Source organism: Caloenas nicobarica, chromosome 2 (assembly GCF_036013445.1).
Source record: "Caloenas nicobarica isolate bCalNic1 chromosome 2, bCalNic1.hap1, whole genome shotgun sequence".
Lineage (NCBI taxonomy): Eukaryota > Metazoa > Chordata > Aves > Columbiformes > Columbidae > Caloenas > Caloenas nicobarica.
The window spans coordinates 53,307,439-53,329,335 of record NC_088246.1 but is presented as its reverse complement, the minus strand read 5'-3'; the positions used below and the strand labels follow the sequence as shown (position 1 = coordinate 53,329,335).

Genomic DNA, 21,897 nt, shown 5'->3' with positions numbered 1-21,897 from the left:
TGGTGATGTTTGGTCATCCAGTTTTGTGACAAGAAAAGCATTTTTTTTTTTCCAGGTAAAAATCTTTAATGTAATGTGCAGCTGTGGATTAAGTTGGTGATGCTTCGGTTTGCATTAGTAACTCCTTCCTTCTGTTGGCATGAGAACTGAAGTACCATGTAAAATGTGGGGGCATTTCAGCATAGCAGCTACTTGGTGAAAGTTCACTAAACTTGGAAGTTCATTTGCATTTGTAAGCACTGTTCAGTGTGAAGTTCTAACGTAACGTAGGGCTCAAGTCTGGCCCACCAAGGAACTGAACCTGCCATTCTGTAATATACACGACAGATTAAATACCAGGTTTAAGGACAAATTGACTTTAGCAGATGTTGACCAAAACTGCAAGGTAATCATGAGCTCTTACAGCAAAACAGCTTATACTTTGTCATGATTCAGCTTTGTATTTAATTACATAACAGAATATAATAGCTAATGTCAAAAGATAGTACCTCAAGATAACTACGTAAATAGAAATACTTTTCAAGTTTTTGAACTTGGTTCAGTTGAGCTCTGTGGTAGTGTACAGCTTGCCCAGCACTGAAGCACATTTCATGCCCGATGCCATCAGCCTTTAAAAGGGGTGAGAACTCCACTGCAGCAGAGCTCGTGCACGCAACTGCAAGCGGCTGCCGCGCTCCTACACGGTGCTCACGGTACCGCTCGCCCTGCGCGCTCTGTCAGCTCCTCGGGTTGCGGGGGAGGCTGCAGGGGTCCTAGGAAGTGGGGGGTGTATCAGTCACACCTCCCTGCAGATGAAGAATGGAAACCAGGTTGTTACAGGAACTACAATGGAATGAGGAATTCAATTCAAGCTGTTTGTCCCACCTGTTTTAGGGACACAGCAAGCACATGGGCAAATCTGTAGGCAAAAGTTGAACCAAACCAAACCTGTGGTTTTCAAGTGTAGAAAGCCAAACTCTTCACATTTGGGTTATTTAAGAAGCTGTCAACTTCTGAATGATAATAAAATCTATGTATTAACTCTTAAGGCCATGTTTTCATCCTTAGGTTTTCAGTGCTAGACAGTTAAATTTTTTTATATTAAGCAACTTAATTATCTGTGATAAACTACCCAACAGCTCAGAAAGCGTTTTTGTGTAAGATTGATTGTGTGTGTGTGGATGTTTTAAGAGTTCAGGGCCTCTGTGTTTACTGAAAATTAACAGAAATACTGGCTTTAAAAAGCAGTTGGAGAAGCTACTACTGGATAGTACTGCACTTTCCCCCCCATCAAAATTTTAAGCTACTTTTTAAAAGGCATGTGAACATTAAGAGACTTTCATGGCCAGCAGCAGCTGTGTTCACGCTTCACACATTCACAGACAGTGGGGACAGTAAATTAAGATCTCAACCTACAGGATAAATTAAAGATACCAGTGCAGTACGTGGATTTCTTTACTACTACTAAAATAAGCCAATCAGGGCTTGTTTTGCTCAGTGGTGGAGGAGTGTTGTTGGGATCATCCTTAGAGCTCTGTTAGGATACTGCTGTAACAGAGCATTTTAAGCAGATTTTATTCTCAACTGTACCAGGGAAGTCATTGGTACCAGTGTGTCAAGATGTGTTGCCTTTTGTTGGCTTTTTTTTTTCTAAGACCATATTGAACCTTGTATGTCTATTGCATTAAAGATGTACAAAACCAAATGGAACCTACTCTGATATAGGACACTTAAATATACAATCAGCTGTTGTCAAATTTGAATTTGTTTCAATTATTTCAATGTTAACCAAGTTTTCTGTGAGAAGCAGAAGATCTGTGTGTGCACATTTACCTACCACTATGGCTGGGGTAGGTCCTGCAGTTAGTCTAAATCTTAACAACAAAAGTATCTCTAATGTAAGTGGGGGGGAAAAAGTAAACAAAAAGAAAGCACATTTACAAAATTATTGAAAAACATTTATTATACTTAAATTGAAATGTGTACATCTTATTAAAAAACAAAAGCAATTTGCTGGTGCCATAATTTAACTCCAATTTCAAGTGAGCTGGACAAACTACTGTACAACTTTCAATATTCTTTAAAATTAGATACTTGGATACTTTCCAATCAAGGATTTTTCCACTTTTATAAAACATTTGGATTTGAATACCGTGTGAGCTGAAAAGACACAAGTGTCAGTTCAAGAAAATACTAGGACCAAACAATACCCAAAGATGAACAACTTATAGGCAGAAACATTTAAGTACATAAAATTTTACTTTCAGTGCAGAAAAAACAAAAATAGGAAAGAAACTCTAGCTTTGATGAATTTAAGCTTTCAAAATGCTACAGCTTTCAGAAGCTTTTCTGCTAAGCACTTGAGCCAGTCATGAAAGAGGGAATGAAAATATCAAAGTTGCTTTTTTACATGCTGTAGTAGTTGTTTACAGCGAACACTGCAGCAAAAAAAAGCAAACTATTCCCAAGCTCTTAAGACAGAGATTAAGGTGGAACTTTTCAAAGGCACAAAATGACAAGTATGGAGCTGTCACTTAATACTGCCTGAAATATTCCCCTCTAAGTACCTAACCAGTTGAAACTTCATGTTAACCTAGGAAATGCTCTGCTGTGTCTTTACAAGAAATAGCCAAAATATTGAAAAAGCACATTGCCTGTTTCAAAGAAAAGTAAATATTTGGTCATGTGGAAGAGGCACTGTAACAGCTGTACAGTATGGATCAGAGGGCAAAGAAAGGTCAACAGAAAGGTGAGATAATTGTCCAGAAGAGCAACTACAGCAAGGCATCCACCTGCTGGCAAGGAGACTAAAATGGTGTATCTTTAGTGTTTCATAAGCAATTTATTTGATGTTGCTGAAAGCTACGCGAGCCCCATGGTGCCCATGGGTCATCTTCCCTCATCAGCATAATTCCACTAAATCATAAAAATCCACCTCTCGCTGCTAGTATTTTTTAAACCCACAATTTTACAAGCAAAGAGTTAAACTGCAGCAGTTCCCCACAGAGAACCAAGGAAACTAAACATAAAGGATGCATAGGCAATTCTTTTCCATTAGATTTGTTAAAGCAAAACACAATTACTTGGTACCCCATGGGATTTATATTAATCCCTCCAAGAAGGTACTACTGATAATGCAGTTTGCTGCATGCATATATTGCATCTGTCTAGGGCTTCTTCAAAGCCCTGTCCTGGCATTTACACTTCTTACATACACTCTTATACACAATTTACATGGGAAGCTGTTTTGACAGCTTTACTCTCAACAACCTGATCACGATCAGCTTAACTACTCATCTCCACACAGATTAATATGTGCTCTGCTAACGTCAAAAAAATAAAACCAGCGTTAAGGTACAAGCAAGTAACAGACAAACTGGCACAGAAAGGTAAATGCCCCAAAATGAGTTTACATTCATCTCCAACTGGATACAGAGAATAGAAAAGCAACAGGGCTTTGCTTCTAGAAACTGTATCTACTGGCCATAATTTGCCTTATTTCGGTAAAGGGCAAGCACCTTTGCTTACGTTGTCTTGCATGCCTGTACGTCAGCTGTCGTGGCGTTATACCTCTCATGAGGACACTTAGCTATGGCAGTGATAAGAAAGTTCACCTCTCAAACAGCTCATTAGAAAGGTCATTTTGTGTTTTCAATATGAAACATACGGTGAAGTTAGATCCTAAGGTTTTGGATGATCTTCATAATCTTTAGGCAGGACTTCATTCTGCGCTGGAGTATCAGTCTAGCAATTGTGTGACGTCATTTCAAAATTATATGGAAGCCTTCACCATTTTCAGCTGAAAAATAAGCAAGTGTCAGTCTTTCATAAACAGAACCATAAACACACTAGGCAACACACCAACACATCTAGGTATGGACTTGTTTTTTTACTGTGTAGAAGAGGTTTATTACTATTACAAAATATTAAACTTGAAATGTGAAATATCAGTAACCTCCTATTCAGACTAAGCACTTGAAGAATAACTTTCAAAAATCTCTTTGGTTTCCAGTTATTTCTGAGCTCTTCCTAGTACTCATTAAACGCACCTCATTGGACAGTGACAGTATCATAGAAGGCACTTAACTTCTGCAAGACCAATAAATCCTTAGTGTATGTTTTTAATAACCTATTTTGTGATGCTCAGCCTTAAACTAGAAAAACAAATGAGAGTGTTAAAAAAAACCAACAAAAACCTGTGGTGTTTATGTTTAGAAGCTGGCAGTACCACCAAAGGCTTAACACCTGAGATAAACAGGTCTCTAACAATTGCTGACCATGCAAACATTTTATGCTACACAAAACAATTAGTTTCAAATTAGGATGTTGATTCAGCAAAGCAGACTTGAAAAATACAGCTCATCTACAGCAAAAACGTAGCTTTTAAAAATTTCCTACTTGTGCTGAACAGAAATGTTATGATGAACAATTTGTAATGGGATCCTCAGAGCTGGGACGGTTTCTCTAGGTAAAATTTGCAGAGTCAAACTTGTCAATGATGACAGCAACTTCCTGGCAGCTTCTACCAGAAAGAAACTGGACTCCTAAGGAAGTGTGACATTCACCTGAAACACCTTGTGTTCAAAAGGGAGACTCATATTACAGAAACGTGAACGTTTATGGACTCAGGTTGGCTGTATCCCAGTGCAACTGCATCCGTACAATTACAAGCATTCCACCTATTTGACAGCACAGGGGTGGAGGAGTTTGTTCCTGTTTGAGTTTACGAGTCGCTGCTAAACCCCAGCCTTATGAGTCTTTGTTAGGCAGAGGAAACATGCCGCAGTCTGCCCAGCAGAACAGCCACATCCTGTCTACAACAACAGCCTACTGAAGGTTATTATACTTGGAGAATTTTTTACTTGGTTCTGCCAACTATCGTGACCCAGTTATTAGGTTTCTGAACTTCAGAGGTACTACTGCCAGGATATTTTTAAATTTTTTTTTTTATTATTTTGAAACTTCACTCTCACCAATGACTAACAGCAAGCACTGTTCAGTGACGGTTGACTGAATTTTAAAGGAGGTTTGTTACTGAGCACCACGCTGGTTCTGAACTGAAAGCGTGGAGAAACGACTGAGGTGCTACGCAGAGCCTGAAAGGTCTGGCTACAAGAGGAAGAACTTGTGCATATTTTCTGCCACTAATGTATGCAGATTTATTTTCTTTATTTTATTTGCAAGTCAGCCTTCAGTAGATTTGCTGTTACTCTTTGCTTGGGGAAGTTTTACTACAACAATATTCTGCTTTACAGAAGGTGCCCTGGTAGAATCAACAATTGTGTTTTAGACTGTCAGAAAAGACACTGTACCTTTTATCATGGTGAATAAGAAACAACTCTCATCTTGAAAGTTTTGAACCATCTACAAAAAAAAAAAAGTTTTGAAACGCTCTTGAGCACGACCAATGCGAAAAATAAATACATCACATATGAAACACAGGCTTTTAAATAAGCAATTGCGTATTTTTGGCTTTATTCAGCAAATGACAAGAATATAGCAAATCAAATTAAAATACATTACTGTCATAATACTGCTTGTTAATCATGTGACAACCAGCTGGGAGCCTGTTACTGTTTGCTGTGTTTTTGGAACTCTAAATATGTGTAGCAGATGCCTGAATAAGCCGAGTTCTACAGTATTTAAAGACTCCCTGCCTTTGGGCATGTTCAAAGTAAATACATACTAAGTAATTACTGCAGCATCTCAGAACTACACAGACCAGTTGCCTTTCCCTTTTCATAATGGGAATTTATTCAGGTAGAGGAAGAGTGACATTTAAAGGATCTCTCTGCTCATTTTAATGAAAAGGAAAAAAATACTCTCAACATCAGAAAACACTAGCTTGCATTATCAAACAGAAAAAAAACCCCAGTCATAAGCAAGCATAAGAAAATCCTCTCTATTCTATTTAATTCATAAATAAAATTTGTCAAGAAAATAAAATTTTCTTACCTGGTCACTAACAAGAATGTGGATACCTGTGGGACCCTGTCTGTAAACCTGGTTGATCTGATGCAAAGGAATATTAAATGCCAAAGCGAGCTTGCGTGTGACTTCTGAGGCTGCCATTTCTTCTAAGTAGATTGCATGATAAACTACAAGAAAAAAAATATTTAAATAAGCACGATACAAATTGATAACAAATAACTATATTTTTTAAAAAAGGAATTTGTTTATACTCTGGCTTTAAAAAATTTTAAAAGCCAGAAACCTTTACTCTCTCCTGTTCTCAGCAGCATGAACTGCCATGACTTTTCCTTCAGGGTAAAGACAGGAGCACGACCTCTCTGACAAGGGGGAGGCTTCTACTTGATCTGATACTGAAAGCAAATTCCGTATTTTTTCCTGTATCCTGCACCAAAAGGCACAGTCATGTCGAACAGACTGAAATGCATCTTTAAGACTCACCTAATGATGACTTTGGAAGTAGTTTTGGACCGTCTCAAGCAGGTAATATGCTTGACTTACACTACTATACTGTTGCTTTGAGAAGGGATGTAGATTTTTTTTTTTTTTGGTAAAGAAAGCCTTTTTCAACTGTCTGAATAAATTTCCTACCAATCACCTCTGAGCGAAGGGTGGCGGGGGGGAAATACAACACCACAAACAGAATGGTAAGACAAAGTAGCTGTTTGGTTTGATGCTATAGCTACAGCTCTATAGTTTTATTTAATAGTGCTAGAAGCCCTCGGCTGGTCAATGTTTGCACATTCTTCTGTCCCAAACTGAAGACTGAAGATATCCAGAGGGAAAAGATGTATTTCACAGAGACAGTATCCTATTTACAGATCCTCCTCTGCCTCAATTCTTGCATGGAAAATACACAACTACTATTACAGCAGCAGCCAGTGCACATTTCAGTTGGTTGGGCAGGGAGGTCTCTTCACTCAAAGCCAAGAGCAAGAAAAGAATAATTCCAAACAGCTCCATTCTCTTAAATGTAAGATCGACATGAATTTACAATTAAGTACTAAGTTTCCATCTGTGTTGAAACATCAGCTATCTCTCAGGAGAATAATACTAAAATCATGAGCCCGTAGACTGCTCGCTTGTTTTTCCTTGCCTAAGCTCTACACAGTTTAGTTCAGTCGCACAGCAAAACCTGACTGAAAAACGGGAAATAATCAAAGTGTTTTATTTGTACGTAGCTTTTACATGCACCTACATTTATCCAGTTAATACCTTGGCTGTAACAACATAGCACATCTGAGAGCTCCTTAATTACCATGTAACTAGAGTTAGGTTTATCAAGGAACTGGAAAAAAAAAAAAAGCAATGATTTAACCTTGAGAGGTTTCAACAGTCTTTTCATCTCCTGCAGTGTTAAAATAGCAATGTTGTTCTACATATAACTTTCCATGGTTTTCTCTGCACACCAGAAAAAGAAATTCAGCCTCTTCACTATTCTTTTTTCCTTCCCATCTATCTTGTTTTAGACATTAAGACACAGGAATGATATGCTGAGAGACCTCTATGCGCCATACCATATATTGCACCATTGTTGCTGTCCCCGTTGCCTGCATCTTGTCTTTCCAGTTGAATGCTCCTTAATGGCTCCTGACAGACATAGATTGTTAAACGGGGCCTAACAGACCTGCAATTCAAAGAAATCACACATCAGAGAAAAGGTTACTTGCCCTGGAAATATGGAAGGTGATATGCCACAAATGTAGATTTGTTATGCTAATAGTATACTTGAAATGTTTTCTCTCAACTGATAAAAAAAATTAAAAATTAATATAATGGTAAGCGGTCTCTCAGATGCTACTGGATTCTAACAAAATTACAATCAATTCCGAGTTCATCAAGACGCTGCTTGTTGGAATCCTGGAACGTAACTATCTGAGTGACAATGACAATTCTTACGAAGGTCAATGGTAACGAATACCCATTTTGGTCAGAATCAGACATGTCAGCTGGGACGCTGTCTGTTCACACGCAACACTCATAATCTCAAAAGGCCTCAGCTGGGGGTTGTTCTTGGCTCCCGTAAATGAGAAGTTTTGTGTCTTGCCAACAAACTGGCAGTGCCCAACTGCACTGGTACCAGTCTCATGGGCTGCCTTTGGACAGGTCAGTGCCAGCACCTCATCTGGGCTCTGCCCTAAAGGCGAACACAGGAGGCTCTTCTGAAACACGCTGCTGCCAGTTCCTGAGACAGCTCTCGCAGACATTGAGGCCCATCCCCACACTGACCTTCCCAGATCTCCCAGTTCTAAGGACAGGGGATTCTAGTAAAGGACAGAACAAACCGCACTCAACCTCACACTCAACGTATTACCTGGATTTCAGTGCATTGTATAGCCGAATTCCATCGGCTGGACCACAGATTTGTACCAGATCCTCTCTTGTCAGCTTTAATAAATCAGCACCTGGAGAAACACAGAAGGATTTTATGAAGATTCTTTTAGAACATCTGTACTTTTAAAAATAAATCGCATGTTCATTTAAACAAAGAATAACAAACTCTACCATTATAAAAATGGAATCCCGCAAATGCAAACAAGTAAAATTTAGAGTAGGCACTAGCTAGCACTGAGAAAAAGCGACCCATTTTTCAAAGGTGGTTGGTTTCCCTTGATGGTGCTCACTTCTTTGAAAATGTACAAAGTCTGGAAGGCACACAATTTCTGTAGGGACAGATGACTGCTCTATATCCAGATAATGGCTTAAATGACTTAATGTTTTAACTGACACCCAGGTGAGCATATTTTAAACCAATGCAAAATACAGAGTGAAGATATTCGATGGTTTCTCACTCAAGGAATCATTCTAGGGGATCCAGAGGAGGCGGCAAAAATGATGAGAGGGCTGGAACAGCTCTGCTGTGAGGACAGGCTGAGAGAGTTGGGGCTGTTCAGCCTGGAGAAGAGAAGGCTCTGGGGAGACCTTATTGCAGCCTTTCAGTACTTAAAGGGGGCTTATAAGAAAGATGGGGACACACTTTTTAGAAGGGTATGTTAAAACAATTACCCCTTGTCCTGTTGTAAACTAAAGGAGGGGAGATTCAGGCTAGACATAAAGGAGAAATTTTTTATAATACAATGAGGCTGGTCAATGAGGCTGGTGAAACACTGGGACAGGTTGCCCAGAGTGGTGGTAGATGCCCCATCCCTGGAGACATTCCAGGCCAGGCTGGACGGGGCTCTGAGCAACCTGATCTAGTTGAAGATGTCCCTGTTCATTGCAGGGGGTTGGACTAAATGAGCTTTGAAGGTCCCTTCCAACCCAAACTGTTCTATGATTCAATTAATACATCGTATCCTCTATGCACTTAAGCTATTACGATGCTCTTAATTATAGAAGATACTGCTAAAGGCTGGCACAACTGAATCAGTGTGGTCAAATGAGTCCATCAGCAGCCTACTGGGTGAATGTGGGATACTTCCATCCAAAAGCAAGTTTTTATTTGTTTTTAAATGTTCCTAGGACTGAATGAGCTGTGAAAACAGCTGCTTCCCAGAACATTTACTTTAGAAAATGAAGCATCAATAAAAGATACTATGCAGATCTAAACACAAAATGGAAGGAAGCATGCTTCTTAGAAGCAGCATGAGTGTCAACAAGGAAAACAACAGTCTGAAAAAATCAGTCACTGTAATAGATGAGTGAGAGCACAAGAAAAAAAAAAAAAGTCAGACTTTGTGAAAACACTCCACAGATGATCTAGGAATGCATAGGTGAAATACAGTAAAAATAATTTGTCATCATACCCCTACAGTACTATAATAATAATAATAATAATAAAATCACACCTGAAGTAGTATAATTAAAAGCTACACTACACGTCTCGCTTCAAAGAAAATCTATCTGCTGGCTAGTATTTGACTTCTATAAACATATAAAGATAATAATTAAATAGAAGAACCACTTTAACAGTTTTCCAAGGATCTTTGTCAGAAATTCAGTACTAAATTTTATTGAAAGCTTAGCAATCACAACACAAGCAGCACAGATTAAAAACTAATGAGCAGAATAAAAGGTCCATTTCCAATCTCACAAAGGTTGACTAGAAAATGTTGTGCTTTTCCATTAGGCCCACGGTATTTAAAATAAAATCATCAAGTCACTGATTAGCTAAGGAGCCCTGACATGTCAATCTGGATGTGCTGGTAGATGCTGATGGTTGCAGGGCAGCTGGCGGCAGCGCTGCCCACCGATGTACGACGACAGGTTGCTTTACTACAAGGTGTACTGAGCCGCCCTGAGGAGGGAAACCCAGGATGGCATCGATTTATTGCTGAGATAACTAGTGGTGCCACATGGGTCTTAAACATTATATATGTGGTCTGTTTTCTCTCACAGAAATCATGTTCTTATGTGCCAAAACTGCAGGTTTTCCAGAGGCCTCACCAGCATCTCAAGGTCTGGTCAGTTTTTATTTGGAGGAGCCATATTGCCCGTGCACAGGAAAATATCGTGGACCCCTGGGGGAATCTCAAAATTTTAGTTATTTTTATTGTATTACTGTAGTGTTATTGGCAGCAGCTTACAAAATCTTATTTATTGCTGCCTATATTGATGTCACCAGAACTATACCTAAATAATTTCTATCAACGCCATGTTTCCATATGGTTTGCTGAGGAAGTTACTGCAAAATATTGGCTCATTCACCAGTGAGACTGCAGAACTTAACTTCTCAGGGTCGGATGACACTTTCACAGCTTGTTCAGAAAGGCTGAATGTGAGATTATTTCTCAGAACCTGTATTATCCTAGCAGAAAACAGTATGAATTTTAGGTAGAAAACATGAGGCATCTGCGAACAGAATTAACTAGCTGGAGAAAAGACAGATTTCAAGAATGCCGCATTAGAGTATCTGTACTTGGGGCTGCTGTCCTTATTAGACAGAGTTAGAGAAACACAATCGCAACCAAGGAAGACCCCTGGTACAAACAGAATTCTGGCAGAAGCGTGAGCTCGGCCTGAGAGCAGGGATCTTCAAATTATCCGCACCACATTTTACCAAGGAACAGGTGGAATGTTACTCATGGTGTGTACTGTGTCATCCCACCCTTTGCACAATGACATGAAAGATTAAAGAAGCAAACAGCAAAACACAGCCCCACAGGGCGCATCTGTTGCCGTTTCTTGCTTCCATACTTAGAGTGGAAACTACACTGACACACATGTAAGGAAGAAAAATCAGACATTCTGTTAAAACGAAAAAAATTACGACAAAAATACATGTAGGTAAATGAATCCTCCTGTTAAATGGCATCGAAGCAAAGTTCGATACAAAAAATAATTTGCCATTTCTGTGAATGACTATTCACAGCTTGAGAGTTTGGAAGGATGAAAGTTTCCTATACTACAGTTACATTTAACTCCAGAGAAAAGATCTAACATGGGGTGGATGTCAGCAATATCTTGCACTTTCTTCAAGATGATTGCATACCAGCTGCCATTAGGAAACAGCACAGCACAATAGACAGCCTGCTGGTCTGACTTCCCAAATTAATTCATTTTTCTCAAAAGACTTATCAAGGTTAAAAAGATTTTGTGAACTATCACAGGAAAAAACAAACAAACAAACCAACCTCAGATTAACTTCTGGGTGTTAGGGTGAATTTGTGCACAATGCAACTAGAAAAAAATGCCTTGCAATGCAAACTGAACATTTAATACACAAGTTAGTAAATGACAATAAATATTGAAGCGTATTGTTTTTAGAGAACTATTTTCCCCCACAAAACTTGCTCACTAACACAAAAACTCTAAACAAAAAAGTAAACGATACCTGAGAAATTTGAAAAAAGCCTTGTATAGGTAGAGAACCTATGCTTGAGCAACCATTGCTGAGTTTCCTGGATTGTGGCTGAAGGATGAAGCTGCTGTAAGAAACAAGATTGGATATGATAATTTGGATATAAAAACAAAACAAGAAACAACAAACCCAAGCCATTAAAAAACTTCCTCAGTTAAACATTTCCCCAGTACCTATTAATATCAAGGTATATATAAATCAAATGTTCTGACACAAATATACAAAGCAAACACTCACATCTCCAGACCCTTGAGAGGTTCCATCTCCTTGATGATTTGGGGAGGAAGAATTGCTATAGATTTAAAAAAAAAAAAAAAGCATTAATAGAATTTTATTAAGCAAAATATTCAAGCATTGCTGAAAAATAACTTGAAATTCCCCAAACAATAAATATCACTGTTGAAAGACAAGTTAAACACTGCATAGAGTGAAACTTAACTTAAACCCAAGAAAAAGATCATCACAGTTATATTTGCAAGTTGTCTGGTTCCTATTCTATGTATTCTTTATCAACTGAAGAAGCAGCTTTCCCAACACTCACGGGCGCTTACACAGACACTTACCTGCCTTAAAGGGTGACTGAGGGAGAGGTAGTAAAATACAAAGCAGACAAAACAAAGGCACATAGACCAGACAATACCACTGTAAATCATTCCTTGATCACTCAAGTTTGATTACAGTAGTTTAAATAATGCCTCAGTACAAAGTGTGTTTACTACTACAGTTTTCTGTTGAAAAGCTTGTGAAGATTATTGGTGGGTTTTTTCCTTGCAAATTATATTAACTGTGTATAAGGGGAACAAAAACTGTTCTTCTGAAAAAAGCTAAACAGTTTCCATAGACAAGGACTAAATGAGAACAGTTAAAAGAGAAAGTATCTGCTATACGACAAAAGACAACAAGAAGAGTTTCCAACAGTGTATAGTAAAAAGGAAAAATGTTGAAGTGGAAGTAATTACGTCATAAATGCATCACATGACGCACATGTCAAACTCTAAAATAAATATATAGGTCAAAACAATCTCTCATTCCCCAGTGGAACCTGAAAACAGTTGGATTTACTCAGAAAGCGCTTCTGAATAAGCCTGATTTTAAAATGTTACCTTTAATTAGGTTACAGAAAAGAAACCTACCTGTCTGGGACACTGTAGGTATTATGTTGAGCAGAGGTAAAAGTTGGAGCAGGAGTAGGACTGTTGTTTACAAATGTTGTAGGAGTATCAGGCCATGGCGAACACTGAAGATAAAAAATTAAAACTTAAGTTTCTCTTGACAATACAATTTTTACTCTGATGCACAACTCTTTAATTTAAAGCCCCGCTTTTTTCCAGAGAATTTTGATACGTAATTCCAAATAAAGATTCCCTCCATCCCACACATTACATGCAGATATTCCAGGTTAAAATCAGTTCTGTTTTATCTTGTTCTTTCAGGAAGAATTCTATTTATACTATCTTCGGTTAACAAAGTGAACGTATTAGTGGTGGAGCTAGAGAAGACCTCTAGAGGTTACTCAGTTTAAAACAAAACAACCAACCCACTTCAACCCATCTGCTGAAAAAACTTCTTTCATCTTAAAAGGGCTGTTTAAACTGCAGGTCTCATGACTTAACAATAGGTGTTCAGCAATAGTAAGTAAAACTATGAAGCTAGATTTCACCTTGTGGATAAACTAAATATATCTGCCCTGACAACAATTAAATACAAATGGAATTTCCAGTAGAAATTGTGTGAATTGAAATTTTTTACTAATTTACTGCAGAACTAAAATGATGCTTGCATGTACTGTTTTCTCTAAACTGCTTGGTAAACTGGAATTTTTATTCACAACTTTTAAGTCATCACAAGTATATTATGAGCCAGCTGTCCAATTCAGTCAATCTTTTTTGGATATTTTTTTAAACCACCATGATAGAATCCCTTCAAAATGAGACTAGCTTCTAGTGTTTCCAATACCATTGCAAATTCAATATTCAAAACAAAAACCACAAAAAACCACACAAACAGATTTTGGTATCTTCAAAGACAAACAGGCAGGATTAAAACAAGCAAGTTGCCCAAGATAAAGTAAGCTAAGACTATGCCTATTAAACAACAAAGATTTCTGAAATACTTATCATACATCAGCTAAATACCCTGTAAGGGCATTTTGAGTTGTATCATAGCCTTGCAGAGGAGGAAGAGGGAGGAGAACAAGTACGACCTAATATTAATGGAACATGTTTCAACAAATTTGTGTTGAAAGACCCTTTCACTATCTGGTGGAAACAGTAAATGAGGATAATATCAGCTGTAATCTTCTGTAAAACAGTTAACAGCATTTCTATGTTAGACTCCAGCCCTCACCCACCCATCACAGTAAGATTGCAAGTTCCACAGCATGGCGCATACAATTTAAAAAAACTACTCTTGCATGCCCATAGCTTAAAAATTTAGAAATTTTTCATCTGTCCAAGATCTGGTTCAAATCAGCCTTTCTGCCAGCCACTGTGTACACAGCCTTTGATGACATACTCTAAGCCACCCTTTAGACGACAACCAGTGCCATCCACACCAAGCACACTCTGCTATGACCCATTGGTTACCCGCTCTTCCTCCTACTCTGCATATTCCATCTGTTGTTTCTCTTCCGAAGGTCATTTTAACGTTAATCTCAAAGATGCTACATTAAAACAGGTAAGTTAAAAAGGGCCTTCATTCCCCAATTATGTGGTCCCCAAAGCCATAATTTTAAAATAAAAGGCCAACATAATAATGTTAGCTTTGTTCTTCTGAAATATTTTGGAAGTGCAATTCATTTTGTTTCATTTTCTGACATTCTCTCCCTAAATTTTAATGCAAGATGTTCATCTGGACACACAGATGCAACCTGTACACCCTTAGCCACTATTCTTTTTGACTTACATTTGAATTCAGGGGCAGGGAAGAATGCACTGGTGTCAGAGAACAGCTTTGAGCCATTCCCAAGGCATGTGCTGCAGTTAAAGTTTCTGTCCTTAAAACCCAGCTGAAGTTGTTCAGAATAAAATTCTGAGTTTAAACACAGGAAGACGTACATTTGAAATATTTAGAAAAAGAAAATCCCAATCCAACGCAAGCCTTTCTTGTCCTATAGACACACTTTCCTGCCTTGTGTCCTCTTACTGACTGTCCACTGAGACTGAATCGGTTGGTTACTAAGAAAAAAAGTAGCAGTGGTAGTAATTACATTAATAATACTGCTGCAACATGCCTATTGGTTCAGTTCTCTGTCTTATAGGTTGTGGAGTGGAAGATGAATATTTGACCACTGAGGTGGTTCAAGGAAGGTTCAAGGAACAAGAAAGCGTAGCATACATTCTTCAAGCATCTTCAAGCAATTAATCCAAGCTCTCAGAATCACTCACATGCACAACTGTCCCGCACTTCACAAACCCATCAAGTTCAGAAAGGATTACACAAAGTCCTGGGCATCAGATCCATGACGAGGTTATGAGGGCGGTGGATCACAGAAAGTGGCATCGGCAATTGCCACCGCCAGGGGCAGAACACTAGACTCTACAGAGTTGGGGTCTGATCAGTCAGGATATTTCTTTTATTCTTAAGTGCAAAATTGAGTTAACCAAAGGACATTCAGCAAGCTAATGATACTAATACCAAAGTCTTTGGCCACTGGACGTAAACTTAAGAGAAAAATGTCAGTCTGTCATGAGGAAGGAACCAACTCTGTAGAACACCATCACAGAACAGAAAAAAGATTGGCATTGTATCTTTACCTGTAATGAACAATGAATGTATACTGGTGAATCTCCAAAGATGTTGTTTTTGAAGTTTCATGACTAACCGCCCTCCACTACTAGTACACCGATTCCATGCTTCTGATACAACTGTACTCGGGAAATTATGCCTTAATTTCCAAACATTGATTAATTTTTGGACAGATAAAACTATTTTGGTTTCAGAGACATGAAGAAGAAATTTTTTTACAATGAGGCTGGTGAAACACTGGGACAGGTTGCCCAGAGAGGTGGTAGATGCCCCATCCCTGGAGACATTCCAGGCCAGGCTGGACGGGGCTCTGAGCAAACTGATCTAGTTGAAGATGTCCCTGCTCATTGCAAGGGGGTTGGACTAGATGAGCTTTGAAGGTCCCTTCCAACCCAAACTATTCTATGATTTCAGCTTTAACATCCTTCTGTATAGGACATGAACGAGGTTATAAAATGTTGACCAATGGTTTTACTAAGTTAAAAATGAAGATAGAAAAATCTTTCTGACTTTTCAGATTTGGTATATGTAGCATTTAAACTCAGGACGTTCCTAACTTCTGAAGAATTGCAAAATCTCAAATTATTCTAAGCCACTGCTTAATGTAATTTCCCTCCCTACTTCCAGTCTACCTGAATCTGCCCAAATTCATGCCTTACAAGAGAGCAGAACTGAACTTTGGCAAAGAACTCCATACTATATTCAAATACCAAATCAACACAAAACCGAAAAGATTGTTCTCCAGATTAGACAACTTAAACTTGTGCACACAGCATCACCTTCAGAGAAGGCAGCAATTTTATTATGCATGGTACAAAGCTTTTGCAATGAACCTATAAAATACTGGGCTCTTGCCCAAAAAGTCCACAGTTGTTGGCAAAAGCAAAAAACTTCTGCTCATCTAGACTTAATTATTATGAATGCAGAAATAAGTAAAGTTATTCCCAAAACGTGAAGTCACCCACATTACATATCCTGTATGCTACTGATACTGCTATAAAGTATAGACAGAAGTAGGGAGAAACAAATTGGAAAAAAACTATATGATTATGTTACTAAATCAGTTTTGCTCCAGCTTCACTTTCTGACTCTCACAGCCTCCAGAAGGTTTTATATTCTAAATTTAAGTCATCTACAGAAAATATTTATCTTCTGCACCCATCTTTCACATCCAAAACTCTCTGTTCCAATTTATTTCAAGGTCTGTAACTGGAAGTCTTCTGACTTCCATATGCCCTATAATCAGCTCTATCTGCAAAAAAAGACCATTTGACCAAGTTTAATCAAATTGTAGCCTTATATAGTCTAGCTTGTGTCACACATACTAAGATAAAAATCAACCAAGATACTGCATACAGAAAAAAGTGCAAAGACTCAATTATCACAACACAAATTTTCCTGCTTTTTCAAATTCAAAGCAGGGAAAAGAATCTGGCCATTTTTTTTCTTCTTGTTCCTTAGATAAGCTCTAGCTTCTATACATTTGGAAGAGAAGAAAAAATAAAGTGCCTCTTTCATAAAATGGCCCCTGGATGAAGGTCACCTGTACATAAACATCCACTCTGAGGTTCAGAAGGCAAGTGTTAGGTTTGTATGTAGCCTTTTACCTCTACAGAAAAAATAATAAAAATAGAAATCTATGTTCCATAGCACAAGAGAGAGCCTTAACAAGTAGTTTAACTATGCATCTGTCTGCCTGGAAAATACTGCGACAAATACTGCAGAAACTGTAGTGAATTCACCAAGTTTTGAAATATCAAATTAATAAAAAGGAGTAATGGAGAAGCATATCTAGATGGCATTCTTATGAAAATGAATGAGAAGGAAAAGATGGGTGACAGTAATCAGAAAAAAATCTCTGGTTCTTAAGAAAGGATAGGAGAAGAGCAGAGCAGAATGACCATTCAGAAAGGAAGCTTCATCGAACTCTTTTTATTGGATTACAATTCCATACGAATTAAATTGGAAAGAAAATATATTAGGTTCAATGTTTCCTGAAGGAAGCACAGTAAGAAACCAATCTGTTCAAATCAGATTGTGGCTGAGCTGGAAGAATTCATATATGAAGGAAAAAAAAAAAAAAAGAAACAAAATACAAAATGAGATGCAAATAGCAAAGAAGAAAAAAGCCTATATAATAGGTTAGGTGGAAGAGGAGGATAACAATACCCAGCTTTAAAAAGAACTATAGATTGGATCAACCTAAATTTCTGGAATTCAAGAAAAGATAACAAAAAACTACTTCTGGGAATGTAGGAAGCAGCATTTGCTAAGGAACAGCCAACACTCTCAACTTCATCAAGAAAAATACGCTCCAAACAATCCTGTTCTCTTCTGTAATGGAGCCACAGTTCCTAGGACATGTGAAGTGCAAGATCCATCATATATAAAGAATAATATGTCAAACAGCGTCAATTCTCATACTTAAAAGTAGGTCTTTAGGTTTTGTGCCTAAGCCCCTCTGTGACAGCTGCACTGCACATACGGTACATTTGATCTGCACAGATGAGGCAAGTCTGATAACTGCCAAACCTTCTGATGGCTGTATTTGGGAAGATGGACTCGCAGGGACAGAACTGCTCTAACTAGAAATATGCATCATTCCCTGTCTGTATTAACAAGACCCAGAAGAATAAGCCTGTCTGGTGACAAGAGGAAAAGGCTGGTGAGTTGGGCCTTCAAGCTGTAGATCAGACATTCCTTTTCTAGATCAAGCAAAAGAGTTGTACTTAATGAGTGCATAGCCACCACCAAGGTTTCACTACTAATACAGCAAAAATAGTGTTTCATGGGGTTTTTTTATGGGCTCAGCAATTTCTAATCATTTTGCTAATGATAAAAATCATTGTCATGATGGAACTGGTTATGTGTTAAATCCACAGATGATACCAAGTTAGAGAGGCTGAAGGCATTTCATCCTACAGGAATAAAATTCAAAATGGTTTCAACAAACTGACCCAATGATCTCAAGATAGAATTGTATTAAGGGCAAATGCAAAACAGAAGTAGTCGGCTGACAATTAAGAGAAGTGGAAAGCTGTACATAGCTGTTATTCCAAAATAGTCTGTGCGTCATCCTTCATCCCAAACAAGAAGTGAAGAAATAAACACACACACAATCCTGTTGCCTCCTTTGGGAAAGGCATTGGAAGTCCAGTACCACCTGTCCCACATCAATTTTTCTTCACTACAATGAAGGTAATGGTCCCATTCATAGCTTAGTGTTTCAAGAGATTGTTAAGCTAAGAACAAGTTAAACAACTTTCAGGTATCATTTGACTAGAGTTTGTCCTAATCTGGACAAGGGCTTTGTCATCTATTTGTAAAATACCTTTTTCTATTTTTCTTCCTATAAACAATAATCATTCAATGAAGCACTTACAACAACAGAAAGAAAAGAGAGCACGGGGTGAAAAAAAAAAAAAAAAGAAATCCCTCAAAGGACCAGCTTCAAAAGATGCTTCAGACATGCTTTATAAGCAAAAGTGATAAAGTCCAGTTTTCTCCTGTCTATATGTCCCTCCCCGGGACATTTGAAACAAATACAATAATGTCTGCATTGCCAAATAATGCTAAAGGTGCCTCTTAAAAAGAAAGTAAAAAACAGCAACTAGGGACAGCAGAAGGTAAATTTAGACAGCTGAGTGCTTACAATAGTTTCAGGGGCCAAAAAAAAATCCACTGAAGAGCCCATCTTTCTTAGTATTGCTCGTTCCCTCCCACCCAGTTACATGGTTTATAAACAACAAGAGGCATACACTGAAAAGTATTTTATAACCTAAACCTTATACATCACTTTCGCAGATCATAATACAAACTAAATGTCTGATGGACAAAGACAGCACTGCTGGGAAAGAGCTGTCAGTACAACATGCCTGTTCAAAGAATGGTCAAATAACTGTCTTCCGCAGTCACATTATTAATTGACATTTAAACTTGCCAAATGGAAGATGCAGGATTGCTTGTCACTGAAGAATGTAAGGTCTCAATATTCACCTTAAGACATAGCATTTAAGAAATCTAAAATGTTAACCCTTGACAGCAAGAGTGCACAGGATATAAGTTGGATTTATTTTTATTTATTATACAGGGTTAGTGTACACATCATGAATATCTGCTGACCCTTCTGAACCACATTAAACCTGCTTGGAGCACGATATTTGGATGGCTAAAGGAAAAATCAGTAACTAACGATCAACCATCTGCAACACTACATGGTGTTTTAAAAACACTGATGCACATGGAAACTTATATTGAATGTCAGTACAAATATGGAATAAAACACTAAATTTCACTCTTCTTACTTCCACTGGTTACATATATATAGGAAAGAAAAAAGCTATTTCATTCAAAGTGGCATAAGCGGAAAGCTCTTGACTTTTAAAAGTTACACAGTCTCTCTGCAACAGTTTAAGTGTTAGATTTAGGAAGGATTCCTTTGCCGAGAACAAACATGGAGTAATTGGTATACATAAAAGTGAATAAAATTAAGACACAGCAATGAAAATATTTTTATTTTATATAATGGAAGTTTCTCCTATATCTAACACTGCACAAGGTATCTTGCACAATGAAAAGGTAAGCAGAAGTCCCTTACACTGCCTCGCTTTGCCAGAGAATCACCGTAGTCTGCTGGCAAAGTCCGCTTGCTGGACTTTTTCTGCTCATGTTCAACTGCATCTTCAATTATAGGCTCAAGCCTCATCTGGACAAACACCAAAGATTTGGATCAATTTTTTTTCATTACACAGTGAGGAAAGATCTAAAAGCCTTTTAAAAAATTCTGAAATATTTAGAAAACCGCGTAGAACTCACTGATGTTTAAATAAAAAGAAAATCCAAAAACCTACTGAGGCTCTGGCCTTAAATTCAGTAATCTCCAAAAAATACACTCTGAAGCTCAAATTTGTCAGATAATTAAATTCTAGATTCCCCCCTCTTTTTTTTTTTGTGCTTTTCAGCTGCAAGCTGTACCAAAAGACTTGCTCTAGGGTTCAGTACAGTCAGTCAAATAGTGTTGAATCTTACTGTGTTTTAATACAAGCATCTATTGAGTATTTAAATGAAAGTTTACTACAAAATGTTAAAATTTAACGTTGCTGTTCACTGGACAAGTTTGTCAAACAAAAAGCTTATTTTTGTGTAGAACTAACTCTTCCCCAACCCTTCCAAGACTACAGTTGTCTGTATGTATCTTCTCCTCAGTGAGCACATGCAATTCTATTTTGTTACCTCTGTAAGAACTGTGGTGTCATAGGAAGGCTGATACTTTTCTTTTTCATGTGCGGTTCGCTTTTCCATCTTTTCTCTGTCTGTTTTCTGCTTCCTGTCTGCTCCTTTTGGCTAAAAACGAACAGTTACATGAACAAGAAAGCAGGTGGAAAACGGTTTTATACTTGAAATCTGATCTCAGAAGTCAATCAGTAATTTAAAGGTGTCCTCCCAACTTTACAACAGCTTCTGAGAGACTTATTAAGGATCTGTTTTCTACTGTTACCTTAAAAACTTTTATTTGACAACTGGCTGAATGCAGATGATCTGTATATTCTCCATTTTCAGTCTGTTTGAAAGTGTCAACCTGAATCCTAAAAGGAACTCCTTTCTCTCCTCCATGTTTACGAGGGGTAAATTCAGTGCTGATACAATGTACCTGAAAAAAAAACAACCACCAAGCAAAAAGGACCTTCAGAAGCATTCTAGACATTAATTTCATTATGTGTTATCAACATCATATATATTTTCTAAGGATAAGTAACAAATTACCCAGACTATCTGAGGACCAAGCTACATAACTAACATTGTGTTCCTTTTCATACCCACATGCAAATGAAGCCAAAAACATTGTATTTGAGCTGACAGGGAAGAGGGGAAACAAGCAAGTGTGTCACCAAAATCTCTCCAAAAACCAGACATCATTATAGATTCTTATTAAAGTAGAACTTCCTGGATCTTAAGAAAAATATATCTGGCTGACAACTGTATCTGTCATGAATATAGCAAAAACTTTTTCAAGATACTATTGTCCAACGCATTATAGCTAGAATAAACTTCAGCGTTACTTGTAATAAATATTACCAAAGCCATAGAAGGTCAATGACTGGCAGAATTTTTTATGTCATGCAAAATCAGAGTATTATCAAATATGCCAAACTTCCTATGAAAGTGAGCAGACTTTTTAATCATTTGTCTCAAGTGCTACATCAGAATGAAGACTGGGTTTCTAAGCCAGAAATAGCCCTAAAAGATATCTAAGGAGAAAATCAGTGTAACAAAAAGTTATGATGAATCTCACTGCACAGTGCTCCGAATTTTTTTTGCTTCTTTATAGAATTTTAAGCAAGCCGAGCACTCTGGACACCTTGCACTCTCAATGACTACAATACTACCTTTTCATTTCCTAT

At 37.8% G+C, this 21,897-nt stretch overlaps 1 protein-coding gene across 3 annotated transcripts in view; it reads right to left on the bottom strand.

Moving 5' to 3' along the window:
* Positions 1-1,924: 1,924 nt before the first annotated feature.
* Positions 1,925-21,897, bottom strand: part of UBP1 (upstream binding protein 1) — a 40,783-nt gene continuing 20,810 nt past the window's right edge. The window contains exons 6-16 of one of the 3 annotated variants that reach the window (XM_065627454.1): positions 20,994-21,146; positions 20,729-20,839; positions 20,094-20,201; positions 12,883-12,986; positions 11,987-12,041; positions 11,723-11,816; positions 8,264-8,354; positions 7,467-7,576; positions 5,935-6,077; positions 5,292-5,343; positions 1,925-3,778 (exon numbers count right to left, since the gene is read on the bottom strand). In XM_065627454.1, coding sequence (XP_065483526.1) covers positions 3,741-3,778; positions 5,292-5,343; positions 5,935-6,077; positions 7,467-7,576; positions 8,264-8,354; positions 11,723-11,816; positions 11,987-12,041; positions 12,883-12,986; positions 20,094-20,201; positions 20,729-20,839; positions 20,994-21,146 — 1,059 coding nt within the window. In that variant the 3' untranslated portion in view covers positions 1,925-3,740. The remainder of the gene's footprint in view (positions 3,779-5,291; positions 5,344-5,934; positions 6,078-7,466; positions 7,577-8,263; positions 8,355-11,722; positions 11,817-11,986; positions 12,042-12,882; positions 12,987-20,093; positions 20,202-20,728; positions 20,840-20,993; positions 21,147-21,897) is intronic. The other 2 variants (XM_065627455.1, XM_065627456.1) reach the window with 2 other exon arrangements.